The sequence below is a fragment of the Camelina sativa genome, chromosome 9 (assembly GCF_000633955.1).
Source record: "Camelina sativa cultivar DH55 chromosome 9, Cs, whole genome shotgun sequence".
Classification (NCBI taxonomy): domain Eukaryota; kingdom Viridiplantae; phylum Streptophyta; class Magnoliopsida; order Brassicales; family Brassicaceae; genus Camelina; species Camelina sativa.
This window is the reverse complement of record NC_025693.1, coordinates 32,169,180-32,186,036: the sequence shown is the minus strand read 5'-3', so window position 1 is coordinate 32,186,036 and position 16,857 is coordinate 32,169,180. Positions and strand designations below refer to the sequence as shown.

Sequence of the window (16,857 nt, the reverse complement as noted above, 5' to 3'; positions counted from 1 at the left end):
GCATGATAAAAATAGGCTAAGGAGAGACAAAATATAGACATATCATCAGTCGTATATATATGTGGTCTAGTCGAGTTCAAATCTGTTTGCAGTTTGTGATTGTGACAATCGTTTGATCATGTCTTTGTTTTATTTATATAAAAGTGGATTGTATTTTGCATTTTTGCTAGCATTTTTCTCAATTGACAACGGTCGAATTAATATTCAAGAATTTCCAAAAAAAAAAAAAAAACCCCATTCTGCCAAAAAAACAGAAATGATATATATGAAGCAAGCATAACATATAACGACCTTATTTTGAAATTAGTGCGACCTACGAGTATTGGACTTCAGCTTTGTTTCAAAGGCTACAATCGAAAGTAAGATAGAACGGTAGAGACATAAAAAGTAAAAGATGTCTGCACTGATCTTAAAACTTTACTGGATTTTGGCTACAGAGAGGAAACAATGAAAGTGTTTTACCTTTTAATGGTTTTACTAGTCTAGGTTTTGTGAACTGAATTTGTGTCATGGAATTTGTCCTAATTTTTTCTGAACTTATTTCATAGGTTATAATTCTGAGTCGATTGAAAGCTACTAGGAAGGTCCCTTCTTTAGCTATTACATGTGCAGTCTCATATACTTGATGATATCTTTGCATGAGTTGCTCGACGATGGCCATGATCAAAAAGAACATCTACAAAAATAAAACATAGTTTGTTTTGTATTGGCTTAATTGTGTCAACATATTCATGAAGCCAATTTAACAGTTAACTAAAAATAAAACATTAACTAATTATAACCAAAACACAAATAAGAAAACTAGCCACACATATAAACAACTACTCATCCTTTCTTTTTTCTCTCGCTCTTTCTTCAACCACAAGCATCCCAACAATCTCGTTTCCTTTCCTCTTTTCATTTTACTCCTCATTCTTCTCTTCTCTCTTCTCTCTCTTCCCCCACGAAGGAGGGATGGAGATAACAAAGAAACCAAATATACCAATGTGTCTTGTCTTAGATTCTTCTTTCAGGCTCCTTATGACTCTTCTGTTCACCGTCCTCCTCTTCTTAACCGGCCTAGCTTCAGCGGCTCCCATCGGTGGTGGCCCAACCGCTGGTTTTAAACCGGCTGATGACATTCTCATTGATTGTGGGAGCAAGTCTTCAACCAAAACTCCTGAAGGTAGAGTCTTCAAGAGTGACTCAGAGACGGTTCAGTACATAGAAGCCAAAGACGACATTCAGGTCTCTGCACCGCCATCAGATAAACTCACTTCTCATATCTACCTAACCGCTAGGATCTTCCGCGAAGAAGCAATTTACAAGTTCCATTTGACCAGACCTGGTTGGCATTGGGTTCGTCTCCATTTTTTTGCCTTTCCCAATGACAAGTTTGATCTCGAGCAAGCAACTTTCTCTGTTTTATCAGAGAAGTACGTCTTGCTTCACAACTTTAAACTTAGTAACAACAATAAGAATGATAGCCAAGCCATTGTTCAGAAGGAGTACCTCGTCAACATGACCGATGCTCAGTTCGCCCTTAGGTTCAAACCTATGAAAGGTTCCGCAGCGTTCATCAACGGTATAGAACTTGTGTCAGCTCCAGACGAACTTATATCTGATGCTGGCACTTCTCTTTTCCCTGTCAAGGGCTTTTCGGGTCTGTCTGGGTACGCGTACCAGTCGGTTTACAGGGTTAATGTTGGTGGTCCTTTGATTACACCACAGAATGACACACTAGGAAGAACCTGGACACCTGACAAAGACTACTTGAAAGATCCTAATCTGGCTCACGATGTCAAAACAACCCCTACAGCGATCAAGTATCCTCCTGAAGTTACACCGCTGATTGCGCCACAGACGGTTTACGCTACAGCCGCAGAGATGGCTGATTCTCAAACCATAGATCCTAACTTCAATGTCACATGGAACTTCCCATCAAACCCATCATTTCACTACTTCGTTCGTCTTCATTTCTGTGACATCATCAGCAAGTCACTTAATGACCTCTACTTCAACGTTTACATCAATGGCAAGACCGCCATCTCCGGGCTGGATTTGTCCACTCTAGCTGGCGATCTTTCTGCTCCTTACTACAAAGACATTGTGGTGAACTCGACTCTTATGAAATCTGAGCTTCAGGTCCAGATTGGTCCCATGGGAGAAGACACTGGGAGAAAGAACGCAATCTTGAACGGAGTCGAGGTCCTGAAGATGAGCAACTCAGTGAACAGTCTTGATGGAGAATTTGGAGTTGATGGTAAAAGAGCGAGTATGGGGAAGCAAGGGATGGTTGCAACTGCAGGTTTTGTGATGATGTTTGGAGCTTTCGTAGGTCTTGGAGCAATGGTTTACAAGTGGAAGAAGAGACCACAAGATTGGCAGAAGAGAAACAGTTTCTCTTCTTGGTTACTACCAATACACTCTGGTGACAGTACCTTCATGACAAGCAAAACCGGTTCTCACAAATCCAACTTGTACAATTCCACGCTTGGCCTCGGACGCTTGTTCTCTCTCTCGGAGCTTCAAGAAGTCACAAAGAACTTCGATGCATCAGAGATCATCGGTGTTGGTGGATTTGGAAACGTTTACATCGGTACCATCGATGATGGAACTCAAGTCGCCATCAAACGAGGCAATCCACAGTCAGAGCAAGGGATCACAGAGTTCCACACAGAGATTCAAATGCTATCTAAGCTTAGACACAGACACTTAGTCTCCTTGATTGGATACTGCGACGAGAACTCAGAGATGATCCTCGTCTACGAATACATGTCCAATGGTCCTTTCAGAGACCATCTCTATGGAAAAAACCTTTCTCCTTTGACATGGAAACAACGACTAGAGATCTGCATAGGAGCTGCTCGAGGGCTTCACTATTTGCACACAGGAACTGCTCAAGGCATTATCCATCGTGACGTCAAATCCACTAACATTCTGCTTGATGAAGCTTTAGTTGCTAAAGTAGCTGACTTTGGCCTCTCCAAAGACGTTGCCTTCGGACAGAATCATGTCAGTACGGCCGTGAAAGGTAGCTTCGGGTATTTAGACCCGGAATACTTCAGGAGACAACAACTCACAGACAAGTCCGATGTTTATTCATTTGGTGTTGTTCTTCTAGAAGCTCTATGTGCAAGACCAGCCATTAATCCGCAGCTTCCAAGGGAACAGGTCAACTTAGCTGAATGGGCTATGCAATGGAAACAAAAAGGGTTGCTCGAAAAGATCATCGACCCTCATCTCCTTGGAACTGTGAATCCTGAATCTATGAAAAAGTTTGCAGAAGCTGCAGAGAAGTGTTTAGCAGATTACGGTGTTGATAGACCAACAATGGGAGATGTATTGTGGAACTTAGAATATGCTCTTCAGCTTCAAGAAGCTTTTTCTCAGGGAAAAGCTGAGGCTGAGGAGGTTGAGACAGCTAAGCCCATGGCTGCTGCTGCTGCTGCGCCGCCTTCACCTGCTGCCACCACCGCGGCAACAAGTGAACGCCCGGGTTCTCAGACTGAAGAGAAGGATGACTCAACAGTGGACCAACACTCTGGAACGGCCATGTTTACTCAGTTTGCTAGCCTCAACGGAAGATAAACTAAGCATTTCCACCAAACCAAACGGTGTGAAAAGTTAGAAAAAGAAAAACCTTAAGGTAATCAGATTTGTTGAATGGTAATTTTTTTTAATTTTTTTTTGTAATTGAAATGTATTTAACGGTGGTGAATATGCATGTATCTACTCATGCTCCCATGTTATAGGCTGTTGATAACTTAGGTTTCAAAATACAAGTTTTTCAAAGTATTGTAAAACTGTATGCAAATCCCGTCAATTAGCATTCAGATTAACAACAAAAGAGAGAATGAAAAGTAGTTTTAAGATTTCTTCAGAGAAAAAGAAAAAAAGAGAGAAAATTTGGTAAACAGAATTAAGATACAAGGGAGCTCTTACAGTTAGTGAAAACATTACAGAATCTCTGAAAGCAAAGATTGCTTCCTTATAGTGAGTTCCTGGGCTCCTCCTCCAAGGGATCCTGTCCTGTCCTAGTAAATATTTAACAATCTGAGTAGTTTCTTCTTCATCAAAGAATCCCTAAATCATACTTGTAATATTCTTGTGACATTTAGTTCAGGAAGTAGAAAGTTAGATTGAAATCAAAAAGAAACTAAAAGGCAAGGATTTAGGGATCGGATCTTAAGAAAAAGGCCAGCCTATTCAACTCTTATCTTCTTCTTGCTCACTATCATGGGATTTTCAACCTCCATGATATCATCATCGTCACTCTCGACGTTCTCTGTTTCTTTCTTGTGGTTACTGGGCTCGATCTCGGAGAGTCTTCTCTTCTTAGAAGCAGTCTCGGATCCTGAGGAACTCTCTGTGACATCAGCGGGCTTCTCATTGTTTGATGTTGATGCGCTCTCGCCATTGGTAGCTGGAACTTGTGTCCATCCAGAGAGTACCATTCCTTCAGGTTCTTTTTCGTCATCAAATTCTTCCCTGTGAAAGAAACATAATAAAGCAGAGAATGCATAAATCATCTGCCACTTCCAGCCATGGAGGTAACAATCTAAAGCTTCCAGGCAATACAAGAATCCTAGGATGATGTCTGATGATAGAGGAAAGCCTTTGTAATTTGAATGCAAAAGTTTAGGGGAAGTCGATGGTAAGATTACCAGAAACCAAACTGTATTTGAAACAGGATTCAGAATGTAAGAAACAAAACCTGTGCTTGACATTTATCTTGCAAGATAGCTCTTGTTGAAGATCCTCGACTGTGAGAATGCTTCCGTTGACAATGGGTGAAGGAAGTTCTGATAAAGGCTGAAAATAAAGCACGAGCATGTAAGAAATTGTGGTGTCTAAACCTGTACTAAAAATGCAGATGGTAGAACAATCAAGACCAAACCTTCTCGAGATTCGCATTGTAGTTTGCAACCATAATATCATCAAGATCATCACCAACTTCATAAAGAAGCGATGCCCCATGCATAATCAATGGTAGGTTCATTCCAAGCTTGGCTGTGACAATTCTATCAACTAGATCCCGTAGTTTCGATTTCCGAGTATTGATCTCAAGTACTAAAGGGGTCTGTTGAATAAAAAATGAACATCCAATGACTGGTAATACAAGAACGACAATGAAAGAAGGTTACACAACAATAATGTTATACCTTGGAACAGACATAGCAAGCAGGATTAGGCTCATATGGCTCAATTGGCATAAGCAGCATCTTTCTGCTTGGGTGCTCTAAGCAATATGTCATTCTAGAGAGATTGAAAACAAAACTAGTGTTAAAGAAATATCAAGGACGGTAAAATCTTATGAAATGAAGTGAAATACAATTTCAAAGTTACAAACCTGTACTTGTCATCATCCTTTTTGAGCACTTTGATTGCTTCAATAACAATCAAACCAGCAATAATGGCATTTGTCGTAGCAACAGCATGAACAATGTTCCCAGCAATACCTTTCGCTTCAAAAAGGCTGTGCAAGGGAATTTCAAAAGACTCAGCACGGATATTTGCAGCAGCAGTGACAAATTCTACAGCTAACTGATCATCTTTGTCAAAAGTAAGGTGTCCTATTTCCTGTGGCAGCATATAGAAAATACCATGAATTAATCAGTACACCAAAACTTATATACACACAAGAAGAGTTTACAGAAAGGACTACACAGACCTTCTTTCTCTTGGCGAAGAACAACTTCAATGCTTCTATGAATACTAGAGAATTCTGCGTTAGACCCCACAATTCCTGTGGATTCTTCAGACCAAGCGACGGCATGACGGAGATCGTTGAATCACCATCAGTAACAGAACAATTCTGAGTGCTTCCATTTTGTTGAGACCGACTTTCAGGCAAGATATCCTTGCTGTATATAGGCCTTGGTCGTTTACGATTTTTCCATGTCTCTTCATTGGACAAAGCCGCTTCAATGTTAGAACCGAACACATGATCATATATCTTCCTACCATACTGCTCAATATCTTCATCTTCTGAACGTTCAAATACATCTTCTGTTTCTTTGGATGAGCTTGCAGAGTTGTTGGATCGCACATTAAGATCATTATCTTGATTCTTGTCGCCAAACAACTTTGCAAAGAGCAGGTCTTTTGCCCACACGATACAGTGCACAAACTGTAGAATCAATTCACAATTCATTGGCACATCAAAAACACGCACTATGCTTAGGATAAGACTATACCAGCCAAGATAATTTAAAAGTTCCCTAAAGTTCACAAGAATTTGGAACAAAAAAGACACTGTTAATACCTTAGTCGGAGTGCTGGTTATTGTACACACAGGATAGGTCTTTGGAGCAGGTTTGGTTTGGCACTCATAACATTCTGTTTTCCCCTTTATATGAACAGTTACCTGATTTGTACCATAAGCCAGTATTGCAAAGTGAGATAAGCGGGAAATGATAACAGTTACACCGTTCAAGCCTAACATTGTGGCGCATCTAACTCAAGACTTTGCTTAGAGAAATAAAAAAAACTGCAAGAACAAAAGGTACGCAGAATAACCTGTCCTAGGAAGCCCGTTGTCCCGCTTTCTACAAGAGGAACATCAGCTGCAAGACAGAGACGATTCACATGACGCCTAGCGTCCAAGTTGTCCAGTCCATTCAGAACAACATCAAATTGCTTGAAAAAATCGACATCAAACTCGGGATTCTTCACATTTGCATGGTAGGAACTTATGTTAATGTGAGGTCTAAATCTCAAGACTGCATCTCTGGCAACCTGGCGATATGGTGAAAACATATTAACTCTTAGACACTGGGATCCCTTGGACTTAGCTCAAGCAAAATTACCTTAGCCTTGGACTGCCCAACATGAGAACGACGGAATAGAAATTGCCTATTGAGGTTACTGACTTCAATAGTGTCCATGTCAATCTGTAACACAAAAGAACCAGTAACTTAATCACAGATACAAACTAATCTTATAAGTCACTGCTCGATTCAATTCCTAAATCCAGAAGGGCCGCAAGTAAAATCCGATGGTTTCTGATACAAAACATTAATCACGAATCTACAAAATCACAATTAAAAGAGAAGAGTAGTTCATTCAAACCAAACTATACAATGTCTAACCAAAGTCTTTGAATTACACTAAACCTAGTGACAAAGACAGCTAAACAAAGAGTCCTCCTATAGACATCTAAGTCCATCATCAACAAGTCAAACTTAACCCAGACTCAGTGTTCAGTGGAATCCCGAAGTGATCGATTTCATGAACCATGCAAATCAAATCAAAAAGCTGAAAGATGTAGAAACTACTCAAATCATCATCAATAACAGTAAAAAGCCTAAATCCCAAATCAAATCCTGTAACCTAATAAGAGATTTGAAATGCATGAACACTCGTCAGTGACCCCAGAATCTCAAAAGAGAAGAACAAAAAGAAGAAGAAAAGTCAGGAATACTAAAAGTCAAATCGACAAAAAACTTACAATATGAATGTCTTCGAAACCAGAGAGAGCAAGAGTCTTGAGTAACTCGCAGCCAATCCCACCAGCTCCAACCATAAGCACTTTCGCGCCCTAAAAAAACAAAACCCAACACAGGGAAAATTTCAAAAGACTTCAATTTGAAAAACACCCTCCAAAAAAGAAAGAAGCTTTAAGGGTACCTTGAGAGCTTACTTTAATGGCGGATTGTTGTTGCTGCGAAGCCATGGGGGCGAAGAAGTGACAAGACGAAGCAATACGTTAAGCGACGGTTCGGAGAAGTATTGGATTAGAGAAATGAAAGGTGTTTTCTCGGTTTAATAATTTAAAGTCGGAAGGAATTTGAGATTCTAGGGTTTATGTTTGTGGAGGGATTTGGGGAAAATTTTGGAAGAAGAAAGGAGCGAAGAGTAAAGGAAAGAGACGGCTCCTTTGCACAAAAAAAAAAAAAAAAAAAAAAAAAAAAAAAAAAAANAAAAAAAAAAGAGTCACGTGGGGGCTTTTTTAAATTTAATTTAATTTTTTTGTGCGTTACTGTTAATTAAATAAAAGGACTCTTTGGAATAATTTTAGTTTAGTTGACTTTATTTATATATGTGCCGTAGTATCAATTGGGTTTTTTAATGTTGATGAAATTTTAGGTAATTTAAAGTTCTTTTATGTAGTAGATCAGTAGATGTCCTTACACCTTCTTTGACATAATTAATTACTAGTACATTAAACGTTGATGATGTACACAGAGACTTTATAATTGTAAGAGAGATAGTCACAGAGACTTCATAATTGTAAGAGAGATAGTCACAATGTCACATAACCATAATCCATAAACCCTTTGAAATCTTATAGTAACATTTTGGGATGCCATGGTATTGTTGTAGAGTATAGTGTAGTACACACAATAGTCGAGAGTGGGAAGCAAGTTTAAGACGTATAGATATAGTATAGTGTATATATTGTTTTGTCGTATTGACATTCCCAAAACGTCTGTGTTCTTGTCTCTCTCTTTTGCCACTTTGCCACCATGACTAACTTCTATTATGGGAAACCAAAACAAAAAAAATTAAAAGCTTTTCAATTTTCGCAGAAAGATAAAAAAGTAGATCTATTTCCTCTTCGTTGCTTGAAATCTCTCTGATTCCTCCTGCATAAAAGCTTGCATCTTTGGGATTGTTCTTAGTCGAAGTTTTGATAGCTGACATGGTGGGTTCTGGTCACTTTCCGTTTTGGAAGCCGAGGGAGACGCGTACGTTTATTTTACTTTTACATCTCTTGTTGCTCCTTTTTTTGCTCAAAGTAATGAAAAGTTCAAAGATTCAGAATTTGAGTGTGAAAAAAGTTCAAAGATTTCTAGAGCTGATTCGAATCTGTTGATTGTGGTTTTTGCTTCAAAGATTTGTTTTTTTTTCTTTCTGTTTCCATGAGTTCATTTATGTCTGTAGCTTTCTTGCTGGATGAGACTGTGACCTAAAACTCGTTCCTTTTTTTGGGTTTGTTTGAAGAAATTAAACTCCTTTTTAGTGAAACTGTTTGATTCCTTTTGTTTCTCCTTGTAATTCTTACTGGTGGTTTGGTTGATGATATATGTACAGCTTGGAATTTGAGGTCGCGTACAAAAAGCATCACTCAAGAAGAACTTGCCAAGCGTCCTGACCCATTCTCTCTACCTTTTCTCCTTGATGGGCTTGATGAAGATGGTAAATACGGTTGGCTTTCTGATGATGTAAAGAGATTTTGTAAGCTGAGACAGTACTCTTCGAATGCTTCTATCTCATTGGAAGATGCCGAAGCTAAAGAAGTGAAAAAAACAGCCAAGTCTGTTCAGATTCCTAACATTGATTCCGATGATGAGTTGCCTCAAGAATCAGTTACTGTAAGCTTTAAAAATCGCAGATATTTTATGTTCAATGACATTTGTTGAATGCTTTGTGATGATCTGACTTCATCTTTTGTTGCCAAGTTTAAATCTTTATGATTTCGATTGCATTTTTTTCAGCTTCTACATAAAAGGCAAAAGAAGCTCAAGGGAGTGGTTATTGTGGATGATGATGATGGACGTCAGTTCTCTACTACAGATAAGTTGAAGAAGTGCTCAGATTCTTCAAGCAATGCTCTTCGAAACAGCTCTAATGATGATGTTATGAGTGAGAATAGCTCAGGATCTGACACAAGTGTTCAAGGTTATGACGAGGAGGATTCATCGATGAATTCTATTGCTAGCGACAATCAAAATCCTCTATATGTAGATGCAGAGGAAGAAGAAGAGCTTTGGAGGCAGATGGCTTTTATTCAGGAATCAATTAAGGTTACTTCCTGTACATTTTCATTTAATCAGAGAGCATACTTTCTCTAATCTGCATATATATATTCGAGTTTGGCTCCAGATATCATCTGCTTCTCTTGCATTCTTATTGTTTTCTGCTGACTTTTGCCTTTCTTGGTTATAGGAAACGGTGGAGCCTTCACAAATGAATGATCTCAAACAAGTCGAAGACTGTGACCATTCCTTCATCTGCAAGGACGATATTGGAGAAGTGTGTCGTGTTTGTGGACTCATCAAGAAACCAATTGAGAGCATGATCGAGGTTGTGTTCAACAAGGTTAGTGATCAACTGATGAACTGTGTGTGGTGTGTATTGACTTTGTTAGAGATATTCAGAACTTCAGTGTTTACTTTCTTTCCTGATGTAGCCAAAGAGATCAAGACGAACTTATATGCATGAAAAAGAAAATGGGGAAACAAGCAAGACCTTCTCAATAAGCCGGCAGTCTTCTCAGACAAACATTTTGGGAGAAAAGATGTTCATCCACCCAAGACATGATCAGGCCATGAGACCTCACCAGACTGAAGGCTTCAGATTTTTATGCAACAACCTTGCAGCGGATGAACCAGGTGGATGCATACTAGCTCATGCACCGGGATCAGGCAAGACATTTCTGCTCATCAGCTTTCTACAGAGCTTCATGGCTATGGATCCGCAGGCTAGACCATTGATCGTCCTACCAAAGGGGATCATAGATTCATGGAAGAGAGAGTTTACTTCGTGGGCAGTTGAGAACGTCCCCCTTTTTGATTTCTACAGCGTGAAAGCAGAATCACGGAAACAACAACTGAAAGTTTTGGGGCAATGGGTCGAACAGAGAAGCATTCTGTTTCTTGGGTACCAACAGTTTGCAAAGATCATCTGCGATGATAACTTTGAAGCAGCTTCAGAAGATTGTAAGCTGATATTGCTTGAGAAACCAACGTTGCTTATACTTGATGAAGGTCACACATCAAGGAACAAGGAGACAAACATGCTTATTTCGCTTGCTCGTGTCAGGACTCCTCGAAAGGTGGTTCTCACAGGTACTTTGTTCCAAAACAATGTTGAGGAAGTGTTTAACATTCTGAATCTTGTTCGTCCCAAGTTCTTGAAGCGTCCTGGAACTCGGGAGATTGTTTCCCGAATCATGTGCAAGGCAGAGATACCAAGTGGCAAACAGATGAACCAGAGTAGTATTGAGGGAACTTTCTTCGCTGCAGTAGAGTTTACATTACAGAAGAGTACAAGCTCTTCTGCTAAAGCCAGCTTGATAAGGGATCTACGCCAAATGACCCGTAACATCTTGCATTATCACAAAGCAGATTTCAGAGGCTTGCTCCCCGGAATAAGTGAGTTCACTATCATGCTCAACCTGAGCTCAATTCAGAGAGATGAAGTCAAGGGTCTGAGGAACATGGAACTGTTCAAGCAGATCTCTCTTGGTGCTGCTTTGTATATCCACCCAAAGCTCAAATCTTTCTTGGATGAAAACCCGTCAAACGGTGAAAAGAGTTTTGATGATAACAATAACACAATGAGGAAGCTAGACAAGGTGCTGGAGAAGATCAATGTGAGAGACGGTGTGAAGATGAAGTTCTTTCTAAACCTCTTAGCTCTGTGTGAATCAATAGGAGAGAAGCTCTTAGTGTTCAGCCAATACATAGCTCCAATAAAGACTCTTGAGAGACTCATAAGCTCAATGAAAGGTTGGCATTTAGAGAAAGAGATGTTCACAATCACAGGAGATTCGAGCAATGAGCAAAGAGAAAGTTCAATGGAGCGATTCAACAATTCTCCAGAGGCAAAAGTGTTTTTCGGATCGATAAGAGCTTGTGGGGAAGGAATATCACTGGTGGGAGCATCAAGGGTTCTGATACTTGATGTTCATCTGAACCCATCAGTGACTCAGCAAGCCGTGGCTAGAGCTTACAGGCCAGGACAGAAGAGGAAAGTGTATGCATACAGGCTCGTAGCTGCGGATTCACCAGAGGAAGAGAACTACAAAACCAGTACGCGCAAGGAGACTATGTCGAAGATGTGGTTCGAGTGGAATGTTGGATCGGTAAGAGATGATTTTGGGTTTAGAGCGATTGATGTTGATCACTCCGGTGATGCGTTTCTTGAGACGGCCAAATTAAAGGAAGACATCAAGTGTTTGTACGGATAGACGTACTATTTCCCCCTCGTAACTATCATATCGTACTGGTTCCACATCGATCTTCAACCTCTTACTCTAGTTCCCTCGGACTTTCATTCTCCGTCTATTTCCCCCCGATTTCATACTTAAATTTCTATTTCCCCATCGACCTGGGTTTACACGGTTTTGGAACTAAACCCGATAGAAACCCATATTAAACCGGTATGAAATTAATTTATTACCCGGATAAGATATTCAACCCGATCCGACTTCTTCTTCTTCTATTTTAAATCGAGAACCCCCAAACTTGACACTAAGAACCCTAAAATCAAAATTGAAAACGAAATCTCTCTCTTTCTCTCAAAATCATGAGCAATGTCTCTGGATCTTCAAGCTGTTCGGCAAATGTCCGCGAAAGAGGAAGATTTGTTGGTGTGCCTAAGAGATGTTGGTGTGGAGAAGCAATTGTGGCAAAAAATTCAAAATCTAAACAAAATCCGTGTAGACGATACTTTCGCTGTGGGTATGCAGCTGCGAATAAGGTAATAGGAAGTTATTATTTGGCTTATGAATGTTGATAAGGTTTTGTTGGATAACAAAATCAATTGTCTATGTTCTAGCTTATGAATGACAATCATATTTTCAAGTGGATCGATGAAGCTTTGTTGGATGAGGTAGAGACAATGAAAGGGTTTAAAGATGAGGTTGAGAAGATGCAAATGAAGCTGCAAATGGAGCTTCAGAAGAAGATGGGAATGGAGGTTGAGAAAGAGTTATTTGAGAGAATTGAAGATTTAAAAGCTGAATTCAAATTCAGGATGAATGTGATAATTGTTTTAGTATTTGGTTGTATGATCATCTTTGCTCTAGTGAAGCTAATATGATGATTTTTATGATGAATGTGATAATTGTTTTAGCATTTGGTTGTATGATCATCTTTGCTCTAGTGAAGCTAATATGATGATTTTTATGGATCATCTTTTGTATTTGGTTGTTAATGTTAATGGATCATTTTTATGAGACAATATGTTTAAAAGAAGAGAACATGTCAAAAGAGTTCAAAAGATCATACATAGACCATTCGAAACCGAGTTCAAAGAGACCATTACATAGACCGAAACCATACATAGACCATCCAATTTCTAAAGGTTCAAAAGGTTCAAAAGAGACAATACATAGATCATCCGAAGGTTCAAAGAGACCATTACATAGACCATATTAAAACAGAACAACATTCATGTTCTGAAACAAGGTTCATAAGAATAGACACATTAACATCAGTCCTCCATCCCATAATTACTTCTCTTGAGTCAAACAGCCTTGAGAAGATTCGACTTGAGCTCCAGCCTACAATGTTACTAAAATATTAGAGTCAACCCTTGAAACAAAGAAACGATATTCACATTCTAAAGGGGAAATAACTAACCTGTGCCTTCTTATTCTTATTCTTATTCTTCTGGTGGTACCTACAATTATGATCAGCTGCACCACAAATCCCACAATGCATGATTCTTTTCTTTTGTTTTGGTTGCTTCTTGGTAGGTGACTCATTAACACCTTTCTTCCTCTTCTTGTCTACCTTTTCATCGTCCGGCCTTGGTGGTGGATACACATTTTCACCTCCAGTGGAAGGCCAATAGCGTAGACCTCTTTGTGGAACAATCCCCTCTGTGTAATTCTCCTTCCACTTAAATGTTCTGAACCATTCACACACATAATCTTCAGCTTCCAATTTTTTGTTGATTTTCAGTCCATAAGCATGTTCGCAGGGGATTCCACAAATCTGAAACTTCATGCAGGTACAAGTTCTGGAATTCAAACAGACCCTGTGTTTGTCATATCCCAGGTAAACTTCATATGTTCCATTTGTATTGGGATATACAGAGCACTCAGAAGCTGCCTTAAGCTCGTCAGCAAGGAAAAGTTTCACATATGGAGTGCATATCCCTGACACATTCGAAAAAGAACATTAGACCACATTCGAAGAAGAACATTAAACATTAGACAATACATATAAATGATAAAAGAAGTACAGTGTTACTAACCTTCATGTGCATGAGAAATAGCAGACCGTTTAGCAATCCTCACCATGGCAAGCCTTCTTACAGTCTCCAACATAGCCACAAATGGTTTCTCTCTTGCCTTGTTGATTGTACTATTGAAGGACTCCACAGAGTTGTTTTCAACATCCTCACAGTAGCTGCCAATCTTGTGGAATGCCCTACACCAAGTCTTTGGTTTAGTCTTCAGGACATCTTCATATACTTGACTATCATATGCATGGATCCTCTCCAATCTCTCTTAGTAATGTTTAGTGTTGTAGCTCCAAGCTAAATCCCATAGGAGTTTCTTTAATTGCTTCTTATTCGGATGTGCCTTCTTTAAGTTACCATAAATGTGTCTAACACATTTTCGATGCTCTATCTGTGGTAACTGTAACTCAACAGCCTTAATCAACCCCTGGAACAAAGATAACATGATTATAATCTGATTAAAACATTGTAACCATCTTTATGAAAACATAAACCATATCTAAAACACATACCTTTTGTCGATCAGACACCATAATGTACCCATCTCCATCACCTAAATCCAAGTCAATTTTCAGCCTATTCACAAACCATGACCAATTATCTTTGTTCTCAACTTGAACAACACTCCAAGCCATTGGGTAGATACCATTGTCTGCATCTCTTCCTAAAGCAACCANAGGCCAATAGCGTGGACCTCTTTGTGGAACAATCCCCTCGGTGTAATTCTCCTTCCACTTAAATGTTCTGAACCATTCACACACATAATCTTCAGCTTCCAATTTTTTGTTGATTATCAGTCCATAAGCATGTTCGCAGGGGATTCCACAAATCTGAAACTTCATGCAGGTACAAGTTCTGGAATTCAAACAGACCCTGTGTTTGTCATATCCCAGGTAAACTTCATATGTTCCATTTGTACTGGGATATACAGAGCACTCAGAAGCTGCCTTAAGCTCGTCAGCAAGGAAAAGTTTCACATATGGAGTGCATATCCCTGACAAATTCGAAAAAGAACATTAGACCACATTCGAAGAAGAACATTAAACATTAGACAATACATATAAATGATAAAAGAAGTACAGTGTTACTAACCTTCATGTGCATGAGAAATAGCAGACCGTTTAGCAATCCTCACCATGGCAAGCCTTCTTACAGTCTCCAACATAGCCACAAATGGTTTCTCTCTTGCCTTGTTGATTGTACTATTGAAGGACTCCACAGAGTTGTTTTCAACATCCTCACAGTAGCTGCCAATCTTGTGGAATGCCCTACACCAAGTCTTTGGTTTAGTCTTCAGGACATCTTCATATACTTGACTATCATATGCATGGATCCTCTCCAATCTCTCTTCGTAATGTTTAGTGTTGTAGCTCCAAGCTAAATACCAGAGGAGTTTCTTTAATTGCTTCTTATTCGGATGTGCCTTCTTTAAGTTACCATAAATGTGTCTAACACATTTTCGATGCTCTATCTGTGGTAACTGTAACTCAACAGCCTTAATCAACCCCTGGAACAAAGATAACATGATTATAATCTGATTAAAACATTGTAACCATCTTTATGAAAACATAAACCATATCTAAAACACATACCTTTTGTCGATCAGACACCATAATGTACCCATCTCCATCACCTAAATCCAAGTCAATTTTCAGCCTATTCACAAACCATGACCAATTATCTTTGTTCTCAACTTGAACAACACTCCAAGCCATTGGGTAGATACCATTGTCTGCATCTCTTCCTAAAGCAACCACAACTGTCCCTTGATATTTGCTTTTAAGAAGCAGCCATCAACTCCTATTAGTGGTCTACATGATTTTTTTCCATGTTTTTCTAAGAACATCAAAGCACACATAGAATTGCTTAAACACATCCTGACCAGCATCGTTCTTCACTGTATCAATCTCTACAACAGAACCTTGATTCGCTTCCAATATCTCAGCCCCATAGTCTCAAAGACGTTCAAACTGAGTATCATATTCACGCTCAATCCATCCCAATGCCTTCCTTCTAGCAGCTTGACACTGACCTCTAGTAGCTGATATCTTCCACTTCTCCATTATAATCTGCTCCATCTTTAGAGGCAAGTAATAATCGGGTTCTTCTCTTATCTTATCAAGAAATAACCTAGCTATTACTGGGACCTTAAACATATCACACTTTCCATTAGGTATGCATATATGCTTGCTCGTGTAGACTGTAATCCTCCAAAACGACTCATTATGAAGACAAGCAGCATACACTTTCCACATACATTTCCCCTTAGCACCAATACACTTAAAACCGATTCTATCTTTATCGTACCTGTATTGTTTCAGATTATGACCTGTTGTGAGTGCATAGTCAGTCACACACTCCTTAAATGCGATTCCATTGTAGAACTTTTGCCCTTTATACATTGTGCCATCACCACAAGCGATGGGTGTCTCCCTTCTCGCCGCACCACCACGAGCACGTTCTTCAGCCTCGTCGTCACTTTCTGGGTACACGTTGTGACGAATCGATTCCTCCGCTTCTGTAAAGTATGTCACGATCTTTTCGATATGAAATTCATCTTGATCCTCAGCTTCTGCGTCGAAATCGACTTCAATAGGTGGATTAGGAACAGATATTAACGCCATCGGAACCACTAAGAGAGAAGAAACGAGAAGAAGAAAGAAGATACGATTTAGGGTTATGAGGTTCTAGGGTTCGTCGAGAAAGGGGGAAAACGATTTGGGGATTTTNAAAGACGTTCAAACTGAGTATCATATTCACGCTCAATCCATCCCAATGCCTTCCTTCTAGCAGCTTGACACTGACCTCTAGTAGCTGATATCTTCCACTTCTCCATTATAATCTGCTCCATCTTTAGAGGCAAGTAATAATCGGGTTCTTCTCTTATCTTATCAAGAAATAACCTAGCTATTACTGGGACCTTAAACATATCACACTTTCCATTAGGTATGCATA

The 16,857-nt window shown here is 39.4% G+C and overlaps 4 protein-coding genes across 5 annotated transcripts in view; 3 read left to right on the top strand and 1 right to left on the bottom strand.

Annotated features, from left to right (window-relative positions):
- The window catches only part of LOC104713598 (probable dehydrin LEA), a 4,118-nt gene extending 3,990 nt beyond the window's left edge, over positions 1-128 (top strand). The window contains exon 3 of the mRNA XM_010430758.2: positions 50-128. The gene's annotated coding sequence lies outside the window, so the exon portion shown is untranslated. The remainder of the gene's footprint in view (positions 1-49) is intronic.
- On the top strand, positions 813-3,571 carry LOC104713597 (probable receptor-like protein kinase At2g21480). The gene has a single exon (XM_010430757.2). The coding sequence runs from the start codon at positions 955-957 to the stop codon at positions 3,568-3,570; it is 2,616 nt and encodes an 871-aa protein (XP_010429059.1). The 5' UTR covers positions 813-954; the 3' UTR covers position 3,571.
- On the bottom strand, positions 3,837-7,837 carry LOC104713596 (SUMO-activating enzyme subunit 2). Its single transcript, XM_010430756.2, has 11 exons — positions 7,625-7,837; positions 7,433-7,522; positions 6,792-6,875; positions 6,502-6,720; positions 6,248-6,349; positions 5,654-6,112; positions 5,333-5,562; positions 5,145-5,238; positions 4,880-5,062; positions 4,697-4,794; positions 3,837-4,470 (listed from the first exon to the last, which is right to left on the bottom strand). Exons 1-11 carry the CDS (start codon positions 7,655-7,657, stop codon positions 4,185-4,187), a joined length of 1,878 nt encoding a protein of 625 aa, XP_010429058.1. The 5' UTR covers positions 7,658-7,837; the 3' UTR covers positions 3,837-4,184.
- LOC104713595 (protein CHROMATIN REMODELING 35-like) lies at positions 8,484-14,123 on the top strand. 2 transcript variants are annotated; one of them, XR_002033316.1, is made up of 6 exons: positions 8,484-8,672; positions 9,019-9,299; positions 9,423-9,731; positions 9,874-10,026; positions 10,118-12,411; positions 12,490-14,123. XR_002033316.1 is itself a non-coding variant. In XM_010430755.2 (5 exons), the coding sequence occupies exons 1-5, from the start codon at positions 8,627-8,629 to the stop codon at positions 11,897-11,899; spliced, it is 2,571 nt and encodes an 856-aa protein (XP_010429057.1). In that variant the 5' UTR covers positions 8,484-8,626; the 3' UTR covers positions 11,900-14,123. The 2 variants fall into 2 exon arrangements, 1 of the variants encoding a protein (XP_010429057.1); XM_010430755.2 differs by having other exon boundaries at positions 10,118-14,123.

Excerpts from the sequence above, each read along its gene's own strand:
- LOC104713595 (XM_010430755.2), top strand. The coding sequence starts at position 8,627 with ATGGTGGGTTCTGGTCACTTTCCGTTTTGGAAGCCGAGGGAGACGC. Across the intron at positions 8,673-9,018 it reads TTGGAAGCCGAGGGAGACGC|CTTGGAATTTGAGGTCGCGT; the intron begins GTACGTTTATTT and ends ATATATGTACAG. Across the intron at positions 10,027-10,117 it reads TCGAGGTTGTGTTCAACAAG|CCAAAGAGATCAAGACGAAC; the intron begins GTTAGTGATCAA and ends TTCCTGATGTAG.
- LOC104713597 (XM_010430757.2), top strand. The coding sequence starts at position 955 with ATGGAGATAACAAAGAAACCAAATATACCAATGTGTCTTGTCTTAGAT.
- LOC104713596 (XM_010430756.2), bottom strand. The coding sequence starts at position 7,657 with ATGGCTTCGCAGCAACAACAATCCGCCATTAAA. Across the intron at positions 6,876-7,432 it reads GTTTCGAAGACATTCATATT|ATTGACATGGACACTATTGA; the intron begins GTAAGTTTTTTG and ends TTTGTGTTACAG. Across the intron at positions 4,471-4,696 it reads AAGATAAATGTCAAGCACAG|GGAAGAATTTGATGACGAAA; the intron begins GTTTTGTTTCTT and ends TTTCTTTCACAG.